The sequence below is a fragment of the Procambarus clarkii genome, chromosome 13 (assembly GCF_040958095.1).
Source record: "Procambarus clarkii isolate CNS0578487 chromosome 13, FALCON_Pclarkii_2.0, whole genome shotgun sequence".
Classification (NCBI taxonomy): domain Eukaryota; kingdom Metazoa; phylum Arthropoda; class Malacostraca; order Decapoda; family Cambaridae; genus Procambarus; species Procambarus clarkii.
In genome coordinates this window covers 25,926,594-25,950,991 of record NC_091162.1, presented here as the reverse complement: position 1 = coordinate 25,950,991, position 24,398 = coordinate 25,926,594, and the positions used below count along the sequence as shown (strand labels likewise).

General features: G+C 42.0%; 2 protein-coding genes across 2 annotated transcripts in view; one reads left to right on the top strand and one right to left on the bottom strand.

Moving 5' to 3' along the window:
- Positions 1–21,236, bottom strand: part of LOC123757358 (plasma serine protease inhibitor) — a 37,887-nt gene extending 16,651 nt beyond the window's left edge. Inside the window, exons 1-2 of the mRNA XM_045740925.2 lie at positions 20,985–21,236; positions 514–884 (exon numbers count right to left, since the gene is read on the bottom strand). Of these exons, the coding sequence (XP_045596881.2) occupies positions 514–866 (353 nt within the window). The 5' untranslated portion in view covers positions 867–884; positions 20,985–21,236. The remainder of the gene's footprint in view (positions 1–513; positions 885–20,984) is intronic.
- Positions 12,089–19,326, top strand: LOC138364417 (uncharacterized). The gene is made up of 3 exons (XM_069324044.1): positions 12,089–12,162; positions 15,811–16,410; positions 16,536–19,326. The coding sequence occupies exons 1-3, from the start codon at positions 12,089–12,091 to the stop codon at positions 19,324–19,326; spliced, it is 3,465 nt and encodes a 1,154-aa protein (XP_069180145.1).
- Positions 21,237–24,398: the final 3,162 nt, after the last annotated feature.

Genomic DNA, 24,398 nt, shown 5'->3' with positions numbered 1-24,398 from the left:
GGTTTCCTGAGGCTTCCACTGAAGCCGGACCAGGATTTTCACACAATCTCCCAATGCACTCTGGCTCTGTAATCCAGATATTTTCTACCTGTGAAGCTCCTCTTTCAATACACAGAGAGTAATGATTTTCTCACTGATACATCACGTTAGTGTGATTACTCTGTGTATTGAAAGATGAGCGTCAGAGGTAGAACATTTCTGGGTGACAGAGCCAGAGTGCATGGGGGGGGGGGAAGTGTTCGAAAATCCTGTTCTGGCTTCAGTAGAAGTCTCTGTACACGTTTGTGAGCTCAATAGAACTCTAGGTTGCAATCCTTTTGACCATGTCGAGACCTGGTTGTCTGGGGCGTGTGTGTGGGAATATCCACAACATAGGTTCGAAACCTCTTCACAGCTTCGACAGATTTTCGCAGTATACTAAATGTTATTTGAAGGAAATAATAATTATTACTGTTCTTCATTTAAATAATAATGTTATTAATTTTTCCATTCGTGGTGTGTGTGTGAGCTTACATTTGGTCCAGGAACCTCCAGTGGCTGAATGTGGAGATCTTGGTACTGAGCCGGAGAGCTCCAGCCAACTGGTCCTTGGTTCGACCCTCGGCACCGAAGAAGGCGAGGCAAAGAGCGCTCCAGATACTGTAGGGTGAGATTACCGTGTTCTCTCCTGGCTGCTTCTCTTGCTGGGCACTCACCACCCTCTTGAAGAGGTTCATCCCGAACTTGGCCACGCCCTTAGAGAACTCCGGATGGGGCACCTCGGGCACCTCCTCCATGAAGCAACTATGGATATCTGCGCGAGCAAGAGGCGTCAGGGAGACCAGAACGACGGCCAGCACGAACTGGAGCAGGTCACGGTACGTCATCCTCACCGGACACGATCACTGTAAACAAAGACAACATCAGCAGACGTTTTTTCTTGTGGAAAACTTCTCACATCACATATAAAACCTTTAATACAGTATATAGTAAGAAATTACTTCTGTTCTTGTGTTAATAAAATCATAAATTAAATTAAATAATTTAGCCCCAAAAGGAAAGTAATGATACTTTCAAGAAAACGTATAGTCGTAAATGTTTGCCACGTCACCTAGAAATCCTCTCGCAACACGTGATTACATACTGTAACAATAACAGTTCCAGTCTGAGCACTGAATTGGGAAATTATATTGGGAAATATTTCTATAAATTAAATTTAATTATGAGTATTCAAATAAACTAAATAAAACCCCTATTTCCGTGAATCAATCAAAACGAATTTGGGGACCCGGCCCCCGGTCCTAGGAGGTGAGGGGAGGGGGCATTTTGAGTCTAACAGGGAGGACGTGTCTGGTTGATCGCTCACAACAGTAAACTTTTACGTTGTTCTCCGAGTGTTCGACGGCCACATTACTGCACGCCATCTCCCAGGATAAGTGTCTTTCCTGACGCACATTTTAATATGTTTTGAGCTCTTAGCATAGTTAAATTATCACCGGTTATGATAGATGACCAACCCGTCCTCGACTCCAGTCCATTCCATCCAGCGGTCGACCCCACAGACGCATTCATAATTTTTTACATTTACATAAATTCAAAACGGGAATTTTCTCATATATAAATATAATATATTAGCATATTGTGTGTATATATATATATATATTGACTTAGGTTAGGTGTTTAGGTTCTGTAGGCGATAATTTTATTCCGTGGGTGAAACATTTACAGCGTTGTGATTCGAACAAAATTCGTCAGTGAAGTACTTGTTCCAGAAGTGATCGAACGTCATCAGTTGTGAGTCGTGTGTAAACTGTTTTTTCATTGATAAACAGGGTGGGGGGGGGGTTGGCGGGTGTATGAAATCGCTTTTGGGTCTTTGGAGGACGGGCTGCGTGTAGCCTTAACACCAACACCTGGTACATTCCCCCACACGTGTAGCCTTAACACCAACACCTGGTACATTCCCCCACACGTGTTGCCTTAACACCAACACCTGGTACATTCCCCCACACGTGTAGCCTTAACACCAACACCTGGTACATTCCCCCACACGTGTAGCCTTAACACCAACACCTGGTACATTCCCCCACACGTGTTGCCTTAACACCAACACCTGGTACATTCCCCCACACGTGTTGCCTTAACACCAACACCTGGTACACTCCCCCACACGTGTTGCCTTAACACCAACACCTGGTACATTCCCCCACACGTGTTGCCTTAACACCAACACCTGGTACATTCCCCCACACGTGTTGCCTTAACACCAACACCTGGTACACTCCCCCACACGTGTTGCCTTAACACCAACACCTGGTACACTCCCCCACACGTGTTACCTTAACACCAACACCTGGTACACTCCCCCACACGTGTTACCTTAACACCAACACCTGGTACACTCCCCCACACGTGTTACCTTAACACCAACACCTGGTACACTCCCCCACACGTGTTACCTTAACACCAACACCTGGTACACTCCCCCACACGTGTTGCCTTAACACCAACACCTGGTACATTCCCCCACACGTGTTGCCTTAACACCAACACCTGGTACATTCCCCCACACGTGTTGCCTTAACACCAACACCTGGTACACTCCCCCACACGTGTAGCCTTAACACCAACACCTGGTACATTCCCCCACACGTGTTGCCTTAACACCAACTCCTGGTACATTCCCCCACACGTGTTGCCTTAACACCAACACCTGGTACACTCCCCCACACGTGTTACCTTAACACCAACACCTGGTACACTCCCCCACACGTGTTACCTTAACACCAACACCTGGTACACTCCCCCACACGTGTTGCCTTAACACCAACACCTGGTACACTCCCCCACACGTGTTGCCTTAACACCAACACCTGGTACATGTCGGAAAATCCGACACCATTTAATATATCATACAGACAGATAATAATTGCTGCTGTATTACCAACAAGTTACCCATAGAAAACGTAACTTGTAGTGGAATTACCGTCTAAAGAAAACGGGATATCATCACCACATACATATTCACACACATATTCACCACCTATTATGGTGGGAATTATTCTTAAATACATTAGTCTTTGGACTTTACCATCAGAAAAACATCTCACATAAATTTACTTAATTATCAATATTAAAGTAGAGTAAATGTGACCCTTCTATCACTTATTGATATCTGGACAATGTAAGCTAGGCGTCAGGGTGAGGAAGGAGGGGCAGCCATTGTTGTGTCACCTCCGAGACATGTGGAGCAAATTCGGCTCCTATCATATCTGGACAATGTCGGCCAGTAGCGTCAATAGTATGGAGTGTTAGACATTGCCATTGTTTATACTAGACCAGAGGCATACGGGAGCAAATACGGCTCCTGTTAATTTTACTTGGACGAAGTGTTATGGAAACCAAAGGTGTACCATTATCACACGCTGTCAACAAATTCAAGTTAAGTGTCTTTCCGAAACCCGTATATCTATCATTAGTGGCCATTAATGTCATTGGGTAGGGTGAACCACTTAGATCACGAAATCGCCTCATACTAAAGGTAATTAAGCCAGGTCTTCAATGTTCCATGTATAGTGTTTTCTCTGATATAGCTTGTCATATATAGAACCTGGCTTCACAGTTAGCGCCCTTTTGACAGGTCAAGACGAGGAAGCAAGGCTTTGTACATCAGTTACCTGGGTGATGGAAGCTACCTCAAAGAGGATAATTTGGTGTCTACACCCTAGTTATACCTGGTGGACTAACCTGCTGTACTATAAGATAAGGAACCTTTTCAATGTATGTAGTTAATACTGTAGTTTGATTGGCTGCATATATATTTAATTTAATATAAACCCCCCTAATGTGTAGAGGATCGATTTGTGAGATTATGACATTATTGCAGAAATACAGTCCACTTATCATTATACAAATTGCTATCGAAGTATATAAATTAACGTAAATATAAATTCATATAAATTAAATAAATATAAATCTCACAGGTCGGTTCCCACAGTACATTCCCCCACACGTGTTGCCTTAACACCAACTCCTGGTACATTCCCCCACACGTGTAGCCTTAACACCAACACCTGGTACATTCCCCCACACGTGTTGCCTTAACACCAACTCCTGGTACATTCCCCCACACGTGTTGCCTTAACACCAACACCTGGTACACTCCCCCACACGTGTTGCCTTAACACCAACACCTGGTACATTCCCCCACACGTGTTGCCTTAACACCAACTCCTGGTACATTCCCCCACACGTGCTGCCTTAACACCAACACCTGGTACACTCCCCCACACGTGTTGCCTTAACACCAACACCTGGTACATTCCCTCACACGTGTTGCCTTAACACCAACACCTGGTACATTCCCCCACACGTGTTGCCTTAACACCAACACCTGGTACACTCCCCCACACGTGTTGCCTTAACACCAACACCTGGTACACTCCCCCACACGTGTTACCTTAACACCAACACCTGGTACACTCCCCCACACGTGTTACCTTAACACCAACACCTGGTACACTCCCCCACACGTGTTGCCTTAACACCAACACCTGGTACACTCCCCCACACGTGTTACCTTAACACCAACACCTGGTACACTCCCCCACACGTGTTACCTTAACACCAACACCTGGTACACTCCCCCACACGTGTTACCTTAACACCAACACCTGGTACACTCCCCCACACGTGTTGCCTTAACACCAACACCATACAAGCAGAGCGGCCACAGAGTGTGTCTGTGGCCGCTCTGCTTGTATGGGGAGGGAAAGCGCGTGCAATGTGAATGCACGCATGCACGCACGCATGCACGCACGCTTACAATAGAGCGCTACATCTCGCACGCAAAACTGAACTATTTACGGACATTTAACGTTGCTTGAAAACACTTTGTTGTTATTGATAAAATACCTTAACTTCTTGTACTTATCCACATTTTTATAATATATAAAGAAAATTTTACAAAGAAATATTACAAATTAAACGCACTCCAGATTTTAAAATTGTCTCATTTTATACACACAGTGTCATGGTAACGAGGTGTTAATTTTAACACCTGTTAATTTTCGTGATTTACACACATACAGTGAACATGTACACAGTGTATGTGTACATGTATACTGTGTACATATACACATACAGTGAACATGTACACATACAGTGTACATGTACACATACAGTGTACATGTAAACTTTACTTGTGAACTGCAGTATTTCTGTTTCTCTGTAATATCCATTTTTTTAAATATCATATCAAGTAAAATATAAATAACTCAACTAAATACACAATGTTGCATTAATATGCAAAGTAATTACAGAAAAAACATAAAATGTGCAACAAGTAATATGATCTACATCACGGGGAGCTGGACAACCTGCCAACCTGTGGAAGGAAGTACACATCATTCTCATTTCTGAGCCGAAACATCCTGACAATTACAGACCCATTTCATTAACATCATACATTAGTAAAACTGCAGAACGGATGGTCTTAAATAGGCTACTGTGGGAGATTGGAGACCTGCATAAACACATATTTGGCTTCACTAGAGTAACTGCATAGCAACATTACTAGGAACAGTTAAGTCAGCGCCGGCTATAATGATCTTCCTTGATTTAGAAAACGTATTCGATAAGGCAATACTACACACGTTAATTAAAAAAAATGTGTCACGGGGAAAATGATAACATGGATTCAATATTATCTTAGTCACAGGTATGCCAGAGTAAAGCTGCAAGCCAACTGTCACACTACTAGATGACAACCAAGTTATCAAGACAACCGACTAGATGATCATTGAAATTGAAATTGAATTGAAATTGAAATAAGTTTATTGAGGTAAAATACACACAAAGGGATGAGGTAGCTCAAGCTATTCTCACCCCGTTCAGTACAACGTGTTAGTACATACATAGACACACATCACAAGCAATAAACCTGTTACCAAACATTCTGAGAGATAAACATGTACATTTCCTCCTTCACAAGTAGTATGGTATCAGACGTACACAAATACTTTTATGACCTAGTTATACGGATAATTCAACAAAATATTACAGTCTTGGTGCAAAATTCTTATATCTCTCAAGAATATCATCAACCTTTCCTTTGTGACACATCCAGGCTATTTGCTCAGGAACAGTCCTTATCTCAGTGTTTCTATATACATTAATCAACGGACAATCAAGAACATAATGGGCAAGGGTGTGAGACCTTAACATACCACATAGTTTACACTTCGTGTCATTATCATGAACGCCTATCCCATATTCCCAGTAATATTTGTACCCAAGCCTGAGCCGCATGTACACAGAGTCACTCCAAGCATTTCTCCTTTTTCCATAAGTGAAAAGGGTGTTTTGACTCACATACATGTAGTGTTGCATGGTTAGACTTCTCTCATACATTATCCCTCTCCTCTTCACTCCTGCCTGTGCCTGAATATTTCTGATTTTGCTTCTTATTTGTCTCATTGTGAATTCACATTCAATGTCAATTTGTGGTTTTGATGTGGCACGTTTGGCCAAGTCATCCGCCACCTCGTTGAGCACTATTCCAACATGAGATGGAATCCACATGAATTTCACACTATGACCTTTCAGCTGTATCTCAGCTATTCTTCTCTTACAATCCTCAACTATAGACATGAAGACTGGGTTTCGACTGTTTAAGGACTCCAGTGCTCCTCGGCTATCGACAAATACAAAAACATTTTTGTCGTCATGACGTACTTCCTCCAAACACGCCAGAATGGCCTGCAGTTCAGCTTGTGTGGATGATATATAATTACTAAGCCGGAGTTCAATTTTCCTGTCCACAGTCCCAAACTCCGTATATTTCCTTATTAGGACACCACACCCTGCCCTGCCATCCTCCGCCACCGACCCGTCGCAATATACATGTAAACTGTTGCCTCTTGGTAACCGGGATATCATGCTTCCATACATACACCGTAATTGTCCCGGTTCATGATGAATCTTTTTCACATTGAGGGGTACAATTTCGACGTCTATTTTCTGTACTTTCCAGGGAGCAGATATATTACACTGTCGAGAGGGTTTACAGCAGTCAAGTACATCGTATTCCCTGAGGTCATGAGCTAATCCCCTCGTGTAGCGTGTCTCCCTCAGTTTCCTGGAAGTGTGTACGTCACTCAAGCAGGTCTGAACGCTCTCAAACAGCTTATCCCTTCCTTTTCTCCGCATGAAACGAATAGCTACTCTAGTGTTAATGTCACGGACTCTATCACACACACTCTGTAAATTTAATTCCATTCTCATTATTTCAATCATTGCATTTCTTTGACATCCAAGAATAATCCTCATAGCCTCGTTCTGTATCAGCTCTATTTTTTGAATTCTGCCTTGGCCTGTGTAAGACAAAACGGGTGCTGCGTAGTCTATCAGGGACCGAACAGTGCTTATGTATAACATCCGTAAGATAGGTACCCCAACACCTTTACCAGAAAAAGCCAGTGCTTTTAGAGGATGCAGACGGGCATGGGCTGCATGAGAATGGGACTCCACAAGGAGGAGTCCTCAGTCCTAGTCTTTTTAATATACTGAAAACCTCGCTACCATGACATATGTAGAAGGGGTTAAATTGCTAAGTTGTCTGCGATAAAGCATTAGTCATTACAGGTCCTTCACTTTTAAATAAAGCATAAGAAGCGTTAAATAAAGTTACATCTGAATGAAGCATTTTAGGGCTAAAAATATTTGCACAGAAGTCTAAGGTAATGAGACTAGGCGGCAACACTCCAGACAGGCACCTACACATTCAAGACATTAACCTTCAGTGGGTTACACAATATCAATATCTCGGAGTGTGGATAGATTCTAAAATGACATTCAACAAGCAAATTCAATATCTGAAGGAGAAAGCAAAATCAGGACTAAATATAATGAGAGCAATCACAGGGTCCCGTCTAGGAGCGGGACACAAAGTGTTAAGAATGTTTTATATACACGCCGTTCGTTCCCTAGTTGAGTATGCAGCGCCTGCCTTACTCACTCTTTCTCCTGGTCAGTGGGCAAACGTTGAGGTTATTCAAAATAATGCAATGCGAGTCATAACAGGAGCTCCCAGATGGATTAAAATACTGAACCTAAGACTAGAAACCAAGCTAACGTCGATTGAAATATGGGTAAAAGGGATTGCTGCATGCATGCTGACCAAGATATTAACTAGACCAGGAATCAGTTCACTTAAAGATATAATCACTGGAGCAATAATTCGGGGCAGAAGAGCCTCCAATAGCAACAGGTGGACCCATTGTGCATTAAACACGAGCAATAATTATTGCTCACTGGAGCAATAATTCGGGGCAGAAGAGCCTCCAATAGCAACAGGTGGACCCATTGTGCATTAAACACGATCAATGCATTCGATAGTACAAATACAGTCACTGAGAAGGGTGTTGACGAAATATATGCAGACTTCGTCATGCAAGCCTCGTGGGAATCGCTGCCAGCAGACTTTAATATTATGGCTCTTGAAGGTAAAAATAACCAGACACATCCTCATCTGCTACGCAATATTGCACATTTGAATATAGAAGCAAACTTGGCATCTGACAGCTTCACATACTTCACAGATGGATCAGTAGGCCAGCTGGGACAACAATCCGTAGCTGCAGTTATTGTAGGAATTTTTCAGCCCGTCCTCCAAAAATGGGAAGGTAAATGTAACAGCCCCATAAGTGCAATTATGTACTGTGTATACCAGTCAGGAATTGTACTTATTTTCACTTAGTATTAAACCATACTGTCAAATATATTGTGAATATTTGAGTTTACCTGAAAAGCTGAATAGAAAACCATGACCTAACCTAACCGTCCTAGTTTTTGAAGATAAGCATTTTATTGCTTTTTAATAACAATTAATACTTAACCTATAGCTAAATATTTCAGTTTTATAAAACAAAACTAGAGTATTTTAATAAATTGTAAAGTAACTCAGGATATTTTCAAATTTTGTATAAAATCTCTGTTATTTAATAAAACTGAAAAAGAAATTAGTGATATTTAAAACTTTTACATATAGTAAACCTAACTATATTACCCTGGCCAGTACGCAATTCCATCGAGGGCAATCCACAAAGTATTCAACAGGAACGTGCCAGCAATCCTTGCAGGTGACTTTAATGCCCCCAATGGTAGAAATGACTGTCAAAGGTAGACTCCTGAACAACCTCCTAACGCCAAAGAACCTAACCTTCCTCGGCCCTTTTTTCCACTCTTACGTCGGCGTTCACCCGGGAACTCCGGACCTAGTTCTGTTAAACCATGACTGTGTCATCTTTCACTCCCAGAATCACCCCAGGTGATTCTGGAGTGGATTCAACCCATCAACATGGGTTCAGGGAGGGTAGATCTTGCCTTACAGGCTTGATAGAATCTACGATCAGATGACAAAGATTAAACAAGAAAGAGAAGGATGGGCGGACTGCATTTTTTTGGACTGTCGGAAAGCCTTTGACACAGTACCCCATAAAAGGTTGATGCATAAGCTGGAGAAACAGGCAGGAGTAACTGGTAGGGCGCTCCAGTGGATAAGGGAGTACCTAAGCAATAGGAAGCAGAGAGTTATAGTGAGGGGTGAGACCTCAGAATGGCGTGAAGTCACAAGTGGAGCCCCACAGGGTTCTGTACTTGGACCTATCCTGTTTCTGATATACGTAAATGATCTCCCAGAGGGTATAGACTCATTCCTCTCAATGTTTGCTGACGACGCCAAAATTATGAGAAGGATTAAGACAGAGGACAGCTTGAGGCTTCAAGAAGACCTGGACAAGCTGCAGGAATGGTCGAACAAATGGCTGTTAGAGTTTAACCCAAGTAAATGTAATGTAATGAAGATAGGGGTAGGAAGCAGGAGACCAGATACAAGGTATCATTTGGGAGATGAAATACTTCAAGAGTCACAGAGAGAAAGACCTAGGGGTTGATATCACACCAGACCTGTCCCCTGAAGCTCATATCAAGAGGATAACATCAGCAGCATATGCCAGGTTGGCTAACATAAGAACGGCCTTTAGAAACTTGTGTAAGGAATCTTTCAGAACATTATATACGACATATGTCAGACAAATCCTGGAGTATGCGGCTCCAGCATGGAGTCAATATCTAGTCAAGCATAAGACTAAACTGGAAAAGGTTCAAAGGTTTGCCACCAGACTAGTACCCGAGCTGAGAGGTATGAGCTACGAGGAGAGACTACGGGAATTAAACCTCACTTCGTTGGAAGACAGAAGAGTTAGGGGGGACATGATCACCACATTCAAGAGTCTCAAGGGAATCGACAGGGTTGATAAAGACAGGCTATTTAACACAAGGGGCACACGCACAAGGGGACACAGGTGGAAACTGAGTGCCCAAATAAGCCACAGAGATATTAGAAAGAACTTTTTTAGTGTCAGAGTGGTTGACAAATGAAATGCATTAGGAAGTAACGTGGTGGAGGCTGACTCCATGCACAGTTTCAAGTGTAGATATGATAGACCCCAATAGGCTCAGGAACCTGTACACCTGTTGAGTGACGATTGAGAGGCGGGTCCAAAGAGCCTGAGCTCAACCCCCACAAGTACAACTAGGTGAGTACAACTAGATGAGGTGGGATTGTGGGATCTGACCACATCCCGATAATTATCCATCTTCAATCAACCCCCACCAGGACCATAAGTACCCCCAGACCCCAACTCAGCACCCTTAGACTCCGCCCTTACATGGATTCCCTGGGAGACGATCCGGTAACAGTCTTACAAGACTGCCTGACCCACGACATAGATGCAGCAGTGGATCTCCTCCATACCCGCATCACTGAAGCAACACTTGCAAATTGCGACCTAACCAACACAAGAGTCATATAACAGTACAACCCAACAAGGGAAATCAGGGAAAAAATGAGATCTTACCAACAAGAGTGCATCAGAAGGACCCCTACCGGCCTCCCCCATTTACACACGATTCAGGCCCTCAGGCGAGAAGTAATAGGGCTCATGCTCCTTCACAAACGCCATATCTGGGCCTCATTGGTCAACCAGGCCAACAATTACAAGAGTGAGCCAGCCGCGATATGGAGGAAAATTAAACAACTCCTGGGCTCGACTATCACCCTTCTCATCCATACACACACACACCAACGCCAACAACGAGGTGGTCACGACTAGGACTGAGGACCCCCGGCACCAGGACAACTTCATCGGAGAGATCTGCTGGCGCGGAATGTTCACCGAAAACCTTAACCAGGTTAACCTTGAGAACCATCGGAGGGTGGGCCTGTGGGCCCGGGAAAACGAGGAAAACCTTCACAGCAGACCAACCATCGACGATGCCCAACTCGATCCATCCCACCCCATCACTAGACCGATCACTCTTTTAGAGTTAAGGGAGGTCCTGAAGAATACCAAGAATAGAGCTCCGGGGCTCCGAGCTCCTCATCTAACTCAAGTTCCTTCCCAATAACTACATCCAAAGCCTTCTTAACATCTATAATGCCAGCCTGGCATTCGGACACCTACCCACTGTTCTTAAGACCGCAAAGATATTTTTCATTCCCAAACCAGGCAAGAGCAGATACTCCCCTGTGAACTACCGACCGATCTCCTTGCTAGAAACGACAGGGAAATGCTTTGAGAAGATAATGTCTAACAGAATTAATTACTATATGGAATACCACACCTATTCACAGGAAAAACAGTTCGGGTTCAGGTACCAGAGGTCAACTCAACATGCAATTAACGTAATCTACGACGCAGCCGACAGCGTTCGCAAACAAAAGCAAACGGCAATAAAAGCGACAAGAGATGTACACAAGGCATTTGACAGCCTCTGGCACGACGGTCTCCTCTTCAAGCTGACCAACCTGCCTCACCACAACTGGACCCTCCTGAGACTGATTAACAACTTCCTAAATAACAGAAGGATTATTCCAATGTTTAACACAAAAACAGCAGCTGCATTCGCAGCTATGGCGGGGGTCTCCCAGGGGTCAAGCATCAGCCCTGTTCTCTTTAGCCTCTTCGTGAATGATTTGCCACGCCCCATCCACAATGATACAATTATCACCTAATTCGCAGACGATATCATTCACGTTGTCACGTCGATGCCTGCAGGACAAAATGCAAAACACGACATGGTGATAAGGAAGGTCAAGGAGGAACTAGCCGCCACTGCAACGTAGGAGAGGGAGTGGAAAATCGTGACCAACCCCAGCAAGATCCAACTTTGCTCGATAGGCTGCTGGACTAGCTCCCTGGGAGCTGTCAACATTGGAGGCACGCTGACAAGGGTACAGAACTCAACCACGATCCTGGGATATAACATAGCAAGGCTCCCGAACTCTAATGAACATATTAACATTAAGGCAGCAATTGCCAAGACTCAACTAGTCAGGCTATACCGCTCCCATCAGGCCCCGCAACATGTAAAACTACACCTCTACAAGATGCTCATTCGGCCAACCTTAGAATACCCGTACACCCCACTCACTCTGGTAGAGAAATCGAACATGTTGAAACTGCAACGGGTCCAGAACAGGGCGCTCAGATTTGTGGCAAGTGTGTCACTCTTAGACAGAGTGCGCACAGAAGACCTTCATACCAGACTGAGGATTGACCCACTGAATGTTCGCCTACATTGCCTCTCGATCAAACAGCTATATAAAATGAAAAGTATGTACATGCCAAACCGTGACAATCCCTTTGTTGTCCTCAACACGACGAATTACGCTATGCTCGACCAGCCCCACAGGTCGAGGAGGATGTCCCTCTAACGAAGGGTACGAAGATACATCCACGACAGAGCCTACCCCAGGCCCAGGATCTTAAGTAACCTACCACAAGAGGACGAATGGCATCCACCAGCCCCACTGTACACCTAAGTCCTACCACCTGAAACCCACCGATTAAGGATTTAAAAACTCCACTCAACCACCAACCACTGATAAAAAAAACAAGCAAACAAGCACAGCTCTCCAGGAAACACGGCGAGTGGCTACTTAATCAGCCACCACCCGCACCATGGCTGCTCACCGCCAGCTGATCAAAAAAAAAAAGAGCCTCCTACTAACCACCATGAATCACCTCCACATTCATCCATCACTTCTCATCACAATCAACCCCAAAGTGGTTGGGCCACTTACCTGTAACCCCCCTCCTCTCCCTCACACCCTAATCCTTTTCAAGTTTTCCAACATCCTCCCCTATCCTTCCCTTCCCGACTTACCAGTACTATGATCTTGAAACTACGAAAATGCAAACTGAACTTTAAAACTTCATCCTAAAATTCTGAGTGTCTTAACAGAAAACGAGGAGAATAAATGGGGAGGTAAACGTAGCAGCCCCATAAGTGCAATTATGTACTGTGTATGGCAGTCAGGAAATGTACTTATTACACTTAGTATTAAAACGTAGTGTCAGTTCAGAGGATGGATTGTAATTTCTATAGTTATAAACTCTCAAACAGACGTTCAGCGTCACAGAGATGCTAGCCACTCAAAAAGCTTTGGAACATGTTCTTGTTGACCACCGACATGTTGTCATACATACAGATTCATTTACATGTATGATAACATACATACTCGTTCACCACAAAATCCCTGTCACTCAGTACAAAATCACTGCCACTCAGTACAAAATCACTGTCACTCAGTACAAAATCACTGTCACTCAGTACAAAATCACTGTCCCTCAGTACAAAATCACTGCCACTCAGTACAAAATCACTGTCACTCAGTACAAAATCACTGTCCCTCAGTACAAAATCACTGCCACTCAGTACAAAATCACTGTCACTCAGTACAAAATCACTGTCACTCAGTACAAAATCACTGCCACTCAGTACAAAATCCCTGTCACTCAGTACAAAATCCCTGTCACTCAGTACAAAATCCCTGTCACTCAGTACAAAATCACTGTCACTCAGTACAAAATCACTGTCACTCAGTACAAAATCACTGTCACTCAGTACAAAATCACTGCCACTCAGTACAAAATCCCTGTCACTCAGTACAAAATCCCTGTCACTCAGTACAAAATCCCTGTCACTCAGTACAAAATCACTGCCACTCAGTACAAAATCACTGCCACTCAGTACAAAATCACTGTCACTCAGTACAAAATCACTGCCACTCAGTACAAAATCACTGCCACTCAGTACAAAATCACTGCCACTCAGTACAAAATCCCTGTCACTCAGTACAAAATCACTGTCACTCAGTACAAAATCCCTGTCACTCAGTACAAAATCCCTGTCACTCAGTACAAAATCACTGCCACTCAGTACAAAATCACTGCCACTCAGTACAAAATCACTGTCACTCAGTACAAAATCACTGCCACTCAGTACAAAATCAGTGTCACTCAGTACAAAATTACTGTCACTCGTGATGACCTCCATCATCTCATGCAGGTCGGCGTTCAATCCCCGACCGTCCAAATGGTTGGGCACCATTCCTTTCTCCCGTCCCATCCCAAATCCTTATCCTGACCCCTTCCATGTGCTCTATAGTTGGCTTGGCGCTTCCTCCTGATAGTGCCCTTCCCTGCCTGGGGCCTGACGGCTGAGTAGGCAGCGTTCGGCATTCGTAGTCCTAAGGTTCCGGGTTCCATCCCCGGCGGAGGCGGATACAAATGGGCAGAGTTTCTTTCAGCCCGATGCCCCTGATACCTAGCAGTAAATAGGTACCGTACCTGGGAGTTAGACAGCTGCTACGGGCAGCTTCCTGGGGGGTGTGTAACAAAAAGGAGGCCTGGTCGTGGACCGGGCCGCGGGGACGCTAAGTCCCGAAATCATATCAAGGTAACCTCAAGATATTCCCTCAACAACAAATTCCCCATCACTCATCACAGAGTTAACCAACATCACTATCAACAGTCAAATGGTCATAACAAAGGGGATATTAATAGGGTATTAAAAGTATCAACACAAAATAGAACACGAAACAATGGGTATAAATTGGATAAGTTTAGATTTAGGAAAGACCTGGATAAATACTGGTTCGGCAACAGGGGTGTTGATATGTGGCACCAATTGCCACGTAACATAATAGAAGAAGGATCCCTTGATTGTTTCAAGTGTAGGTTAGACATATATGTATGTACATATATGCATGTACATAAAACGTATGTACATATATATATATATACAATGTATGTATGAGTTCATGTAAGTGTGGGGTATATATACAAACATATATATATAACTGAAAACTCACACCCCAGAAGTGACTCGAACCCATACTGCCAGGAGCACTCTGCATCTGGCGTACAGAACACCTTCACCACTCGACCAACACGACCAGACAAAACGAGGATTGATTTGAGGTGATTTGATAAAATACCATGCCCAAGATTACCATCAGAGTGCCGGTGGGAGGATGGGGAATTAGCCTCGGCTACCATCCTCTTCTGTCTGGTCGTGTTGGTCGAGTGGTTAAGGTGTCCTGTATGCCAGATGCAGAGTGCTTCTGGCAGTATGGGTTTGAGTCACTTCTGGGGTGAGTTTTCAGTTGCATATATGCCTGGAGACCGTTCAGGCTTCTTCACAAACATACATACACATATATATATATATATATATATATATATATATATATATATATATATATATATATATATATATATATATATATATATATATATATATATATATATATATATATATATATATATATATATCAGTTGCATATTGGCTTGGGAACCATTCAAGGTTGATCGCATATATGAATAAGATTAGGTAGATATAAATAGGAGCTGCCTCGTATGGGCCAATAGGCCTTCTGCAGTTAAATTCATTCTTATGTTCTTATGTAACTCAAATTCACAGGCAATCAATACAAATTCACAGTCATTCACCACAGATTCACAGTCATTCACCACAAATTCAATGTCAGTCAACACAAATTCAGTCAATCAACACAAATTCAGAGACAATCAACACAAATTCAGAGCCAATCAACACAAATTCAGAGTCAATCAACACAAATTCAGAGTCAGTCAACACAAATTCAGAGTCAATCAACACAAATTCAGAGCCAATCAACACAAATTCAGAGTCAATCAACACAAATTCAGAGTCAATCAACACAAATTCAGAGCCAATCAACACAAATTCAGAGTCAATCAACACAAATTCAGAGCCAATCAACACAAATTCAGAGTCAATCAACACAAATTCAGAGTCAATCAACACAAATTCAGAGCCAATCAACACAAATTCAGAGCCAATCAACACAAATTCAGAGTCAGTCAACACAAATTCAGAGCCAATCAACACAAATTCAGTCAATCAACACAAATTCAGTCAATCAACACAAATTCAGAGTCAATCAACACAAATTCAGTCAATCAACACAAATTCAGAGTCAACCAGCACATATTCAGAGTCAATCAACACAAACTCAAAGTCAATCAACACAAATTCAAAGTCAGTCAAGACAAATTCAGAGTCAATCAACACAAATTCAGAGCCAATCAACACAAATTCAGAGTCAATCAACACAAATTCAGAGCCAATCAACACAAATTCAGAGCCAATCAACACAAATTCAGAGTCAATCAACACAAATTCAGTCAATCAACACAAATTCAGAGTCAATCAGCACATATTCAGAGTCAATCAACACAAATTCAAAGTCAATCAACACAAATTCAAAGTCAGTCAAGACAAATTCAGAGTCAATCAACACAAATTCAGAGCCAATCAACACAAATTCAGAGCCAATCAACACAAATTCAGAGCCAATCAACACAAATTCAGAGTCAATCAACACAAATTCAGAGTCAGTCAACACAAATTCAGAGTCAATCAACACAAATTCAGAGCCAATCAACACAAATTCAGAGTCAATCAACACAAATTCAGAGTCAATCAACACAAATTCAGAGTCAATCAACACAAATTCAGAGTCAATCAACACAAATTCAGAGCCAATCAACACAAATTCAGAGTCAGTCAAGACAAATTCAGAGTCAGTCAAGACAAATTCAGAGTCAATCAACACAAATTCAGAGCCAATCAACACAAATTCAGAGTCAATCAACACAAATTCAGAGTCAATCAACACAAATTCAGTCAATCAACACAAATTCAGAGTCAATCAACACAAATTCAGAATCAATCAACACAAATTCAGAATCAATCAACACAAATTCAGAGTCAATCAACACATATTCAAAGTCAGTCAAAACAAATTCAGAGTCAATCAACACAAATTCAGAGTCAATCAACACAAATTCAGAGCCAATCAACACAAATTCAGAGTCAATCAACACAAATTCAGAGTCAGTCAACACAAATTCAGAGTCAATCAACACAAATTCAGAGTCAGTCAACACAAATTCAGAGTCAATCAACACAAATTCAGAGTCAATCAACACAAATTTAGAGCCAATCAACACAAATTCAGAGTCAATCAACACAAATTCAGAGTCAATCAACACAAATTCAGAGTCAATCAACACAAATTCAGTCAATCAACACAAATTCAGAGTCAATCAACACAAATTCAGTCAATCAACACAAATTCAGTCAATCAACACAAATTCAGAGTCAGACAACACAAATTCAGAATCAATCAACACAAATTCAGAGTCAATCAACACATATTCAGAGTCAATCAACACAAATTCAAAGTCAATCAACACAAATTCAGAGTCAATCAACACAAATTCAGAGCCAATCAACACAAATTCAGAGTCAATCAACACAAATTCAGAGTCAGTCAACACAAATTCAGAGTCAGTCAACACAAATTCAGAGTCAATCAACACAAATTCAGAGCCAATCAACACAGATTCAGAGTCAATCAACACAAATTCAGAGTCAATCAACACAAATTCAGAGTCAGTCAACACAAATTCAGAGTCAATCAACACAAATTCAGAGCCAATCAACACAAATTCAGAGTCAATCAACACAAATTCAGAGCCAATCAACACAAATTCAGAGTTAGTCAAGACAAATTCAGAGTCAATCAACACAAATTCAGAGTCAATCAACACAAATTCAGAGTCAATCAACACAAATTCAGAGCCAATCAACACAAATTCAGAGTCAGTCAAGACAAATTCAGAGTCAATCAACACAAATTCAGAGCCAATCAACACAAATTCAGTCAATCAACACAAATTCAGAGTCAATCAACACAAATTCAGAGTCAATCAACACAAATTCAGTCAATCAACACAAATTCAGAGTCAATCAACACAAATTCAGAGTCAGACAACACAAATTCAGAATCAATCAACACAAATTCAGAGTCAATCAGCACATATTCAGAGTCAATCAACACAAATTCAAAGTCAATCAACACAAATTCAAAGTCAGTCAAGACAAATTCAGAGTCAATCAACACAAATTCAGAGCCAATCAACACAAATTCAGAGCCAATCAACACAAATTCAGAGCCAATCAACACAAATTCAGAGTCAATCAACACAAATTCAGAGTCAGACAACACAAATTCAGAATCAATCAACACAAATTCAGAGTCAATCAGCACATATTCAGAGTCAATCAACACAAATTCAAAGTCAGTCAAAACAAATTCAGAGTCAATCAACACAAATTCAGAGTCAATCAACACAAATTCAGAGCCAATCAACACAAATTCAGAGTCAATCAACACAAATTCAGAGTCAGTCAACACAAATTCAGAGTCAATCAACACAAATTCAGAGCCAATCAACACAGATTCAGAGTCAATCAACACAAATTCAGAGTCAATCAACACAAATTCAGAGCCAATCAACACAAATTCAGAGTCAATCAACACAAATTCAGAGTCAATCAACACAAATTCAGAGCCAATCAACACAAATTCAGAGTCAGTCAAGACAAATTCAGAGTCAATCAACACAAATTCAGAGCCAATCAACACAAATTCAGTCAATCAACACAAATTCAGAGTCAATCAACACAAATTCAGTCAATCAACACAAATTCAGAGTCAATCAACACAAATTCAGTCAATCAACACAAATTCAGAGTCAGACAACACAAATTCAGAATCAATCAACACAAATTCAGAGTCAATCAGCACATATTCAGAGTCAATCAACACAAATTCAAAGTCAGTCAAGACAAATTCAGAGTCAATCAACACAAATTCAGAGTCAATCAACACAAATTCAGAGTCAATTAACACAAATTCAGAATCAATCAACACAAATTCAGAGTCAATCAAAACAAATTCAGAGTCAATTAACACAAATTCAGAATCAATCAACACAAATTCAGAGTCAATCAAAACAAATTCAGAGTCAATTAACACAAATTCAGAATCAATCAACACAAATTCAGAGTCAATCAAAACAAAATCAGTCACATAAACAAAAATAAACATTAAATCAGCAGTGACGTCAACGAATCTTCACAACAATCTGCTCATCGCATCATCGCAGTCATCAGACAACCACACACACTCATCATAAGATGAAGGTCGCTGACGTAAGGTCACAGACCGCGAGTTTGTGAGCCACTCTCTGTAACTTTAAGGTCACTCACTACACGTTTAAGGTCACTTCTTACCCCCAATAACAAAGTCATCTCTTGAAAACTAAGGCCACACCATCCCGTCACCATCATCACAAAATTACGACAACGTTGCTCATCACAAGCTGTCATCACCGCACTAAGTCCATGCTCACGCTCCACTAAATCTAATTCACTACAATTAGTGAATTCAATTCATTAATTACGGTTCACTAATTACAATTCAATTACAATTCACATTACGGTTTTCACCACAAATCTCGGCTTTTACCACAAAATGTATCAATTATACAATGTATGTATGTGATGTAACTATATAACCTGAGCTTGTAAAAGCACCTTAATCACCTTCAGTGATTAGGTGCTTAATTGCACACTAGTTTCCCTATCAGCTATCTCACCCTGTCAGAGTAAAAGAGACAAATGTATGTGAATGAATGTGTGTGTATATATATACATATATATGTATGTGTACAAAGTATATATGGAAGCTGATCAGAATTACATTTCACCTTTGTAAATGCACATTAATGACACTATGTAAAAGACACATCGAACACTTTATGTAGGGCATACGTAAATCTGTGTATCTGTGTATTTACATATGTAAGTTAGCTTAGCATTTTAAAAGCACCGAATCACCTTCTGTGGTTGATTGTTCAATAAACCCTTGAACTATATGTTTAACACTTCTCTAACCTTGTCCATGGAGGACAGAAGAAAATGTATATATTCTGGTTAGCATTGTAAATGTGGGGCCACGTCTGTGGTAGAAAAAAAAATAAAAAAAATAAAAAAAAATCACAGCTTTCACCCCAAAATCACAGCTTTCACCACAAAATCACAGCTTTCACCACAAAATCACAGCTTTCACCACAAAATCACAGCTTTCACCACAAAATCACAGCTTTCACCACAAAATCACAGCTTTCACCACAAAATCACAGCTTTCGCCACAAAATCACAGCTTTCACCACAAAATCACAGCTTTCACCACAAAATCATGACTTTCACCACAAAATCACAGCTTTCACCACAAAATCATGACTTTCACCACAAAATCATGACTTTCACCACAAAATCACAACTTTCACCACAAAATCACAACTTTCACCACAAAATCATGACTTTCACCACAAAATCATGACTTTCACCACAAAATCATGACTTTCACCACAAAATCTCGGTTTTCAGCACAAAAGTACGACCTGCACCACAAAATCTTTGCTAATCACTACAAACCCATCAGACAGTTCAGCCAATTACCGCAACAAAGTCCCCCCCTCCTGCCGGAGAGTGGTGGCAGCACACCACATCAGTCCCACGACCGCAGGAAGTAACACCACAATTAAGGTAATTAGCCAGGGAGCCGATCACAACAGCTGCGGCAGTTAGTCACATAATTACGACGGTTAGCGTGAGAGGAGAACAATTAGCCACGAGACAAACACGTCTGTCTGAGCCAAATTATCCACTGTACAACAGTCAGATGTGTAAAATAATACCCAGGTGTGGAGGCGGCAGGTGTGCTAATATCCGGGTGTAGTAATATGCAGGTGTGGAGGCGGTAGGTGTGCTAATATCCGGGTGTAGTAATATGCAGGTGTGGAGGCGGCAGGTGTGCTAATATCCAGGTGAACAGGACTGAGGCTGGAGCCACACTACAGCTCCTCTCAGCCACCCAGCCAGCCAGAACAGTCAACGCCCTCACACACACACGCACACACACACACATGCACGTACACGTACACGTACACGCACGCACACACACACACACACACAATGTCTCAGACGCTCTCTCTCACACATACGCCGCCAGACACGAGCGAACACTGTCTCAATGGAGAGGTGTGTTGTATTATTAAGTGATCTGCAAATACACGCGCGCGCGCGCACACACACACACACATGCTCAGAACAGCGCAAGGAAAGAGAGAGAGAGATGTTAGAGGCTGGGAGATGATCTCTCACCAGCTTCCGGGTGATCAACCTAAAACATTACTCACTCACAGACTACAACAACAACAATCACAGACTACAACAACAACAATCACAGACTACAACAACAACAATCACAGACTACAACAACAACAATCACAGACTACAACAACAACAATCACAGACTACAACAACAACAATTACAGACTACAACAACAACAATCACAGACTACAACAACAACAATCACAGACTACAACAACAACAATCACAGACTACAACAACAACAATTACAGACTACAACAACAACAATCACAGACTACAACAACAACAATTACAGACTACAACAACAACAATCACAGACTACAACAACAACAATCACAGACTACAACAACAACAATCACAGACTACAACAACAACAATCACAGACTACAACAACAACAATCACAGACTACAACAACAACAATCACAGACTACAACAACAACAATCACAGACTACAACAACAACAACAACAACAACAAACTGGATGGCAGACAGTTACAGCCAGAAACCAACACTGACAAAGTAGTTCGTCCTCCTAAGGTTTCCTAACGTCAAGAAATTGTCGTACTAAAGTGCCCTTATCCTAACCTACCAGAGGACCCAAAACAGAAAACGGAACAGTATGCAAATTTCGCAAGCTGCTTCCATTTTCTAATACGACGAGAGCCATTAACCAGGACTACAAACTGTATCCCACCCCAAACTGTCCATATATAACAGCTTTTCAACAACCATCTACCATTCGAAAAAAAACAATATCCTCACCTTCAAAGACGCAGGGCAGAAAAAACTCTCTTAAAAAACAGGTAGAGTCCAGTACTTCTGAAAGTGACCTTGATGAGTCAGTTTCAAGTACACCAAGATCATCAACTACAGTTTCAACTTCGACGGTGAGTTCATCTCACTATATGGATACCTCAGTAGTATCAGCAAGTTCCAACAACCTAGAGGACTAAAGATCCTGCAATGGAATGAGCAAGGGCTGCGCACAAAATTGCAGCACTTGCAATGCATAGCAGCAACCAAAGGCAGTGACATCCTGCTACTACAGGAGAGCTTGCGTCCAGACGGATTAGAACCTAAAAACTCAGGTTATCGAGACTTCTTTCTTCCATGGGTCAACGGGCATTCCAGGGGATGTACCATCTATGAGAAATGCGACCTGATCTCCAAGCCCATACTCAGCCCACTCGATTGTGGGCCAGGGACAGACGTGATGGGAGTATCCATTGAGCTAAGACACGACAAGCTTGAAGTGTTTAAAGTTTACAGGTCTCCACATGCTGAAATGGATCTCTCAGTGTTATTTGGACACGCGACCACCTCAACCACAATAATTTGTGGTGATTTTAATGCCAGTGCGATGATGGGCACTGGGCTTGAACATAACAAATGAGGCCGGCACTCACATTGCACATCTACTAAACCAGCTACCAGAAATTAAATCCTAAATCAGAATGAACACACCCACTTCCAAGGAGATACACTACACCTTACCTTCATTTCAGCCTCCCTCAGAGATGCAGCAACATGGTCACTTGAGCCCACACTCACAAGAGACCACTATGGGGTCCAAACTGATCAAATTTATTATTATTATTATTTTTAATATATACAAAAGTTCTTACATTCTTATAAAACCACTAGCACGGTGAACAGAGGCTACAGTTAAGCATTGGCGCCAAGTAAATCCTCCCCGGCCAAGATACGAACCCAAGCCAAAGCGCTCACGAAACGCCAGGCGAGTGTGTTACCATCTCGTCTCGTGGATTGATTCGTTGGGAATCATCTTGAGGTTATCTTGAGATGATTTCGGGTCTTAGCGTCCCCGCGGCCCGGTTCTCGACCAGGCCTCCTTTTTGTTACCCCCCAGGAAGCAGCCGATAGCAGATGTCTAACTCCCAGGTATCTATTTACTGCTAGGTAACAGGGGCATCAGGGTGAAAGAAACTCTGCCCATTTGTTTCCGGCTCCACCGGGGTTCGAACCCGAAACCTCAGGACTACGAATCTGAAGCGCTGTCCACTCAGCTGTCAGGCTCCATCATCTGTCGTATTCTTCCCAATCATGCCAATAATTTATTCATCCCAATGAATCATCCCAATGATTGATTCATTGGGAATCAATGGATCCAAAAAGGGAAGATCCAAAGAGATATGAAGAGTTAAGTTGGTAGAAGACTCCGAAGAGAACTTCCTAACACAACACACCAGGGAAGAAACAGGAGGAAGAGGTGGAGACCAGCCAGCGAGGCCAGACCTGGTCTTCACTCAGAGCAAGATGGACAGTGAACATCTTGCACGGAATACCAATGTTCTGGTGCTGGTGGTCACTGTGTGTTGGGCTTTGATTATGTAGTTGTTATAAAAGCTAACAAGAGAAAGAGAAGAGAGGAATGGAAGATTTGCTTTCCAAAAGGTGAGATCCTGAAAGAAAGAAACCGATGGAGGAATTAAAAAACACACATGATGAGCTTCAAACCAAAAGCCAACCTGGGCACTGTCAGGTACCCCTTATAGCACTCAATGCAGTTTCACTTATTGCCAGAGATGCAACAAGGAAAATTGAGCATTTCTTCAGGCTAGGTAGGTTTCAGCAAGGAAGAAATCGACAAGTAAAAGTAATTTGTATGAACAGCAACCCAATTAAGTATATACTGGCAGAGATGAGATATTTAAGTAAAGAGGAAAAGTACTTTACAATGTTTATTAGACCGGACATGTCTATGGAGGAAAGGAAGGCAGCAAAGAGAATCAGAGAGGAAAAGCAAATGAGAAATGACAAGAAATGAAAAATGGCACAAGAACGGGCACAGGATGAAGCAAATCTGGCACCAGAGTACAACATGGAAATTGTGGGGGCAGACCAGCGTAAACATGAAACAGAGAGCACTACAGCAGGAGATAGCAGGGCTCCCAGCCTAACGAGGCATCTTCTCAG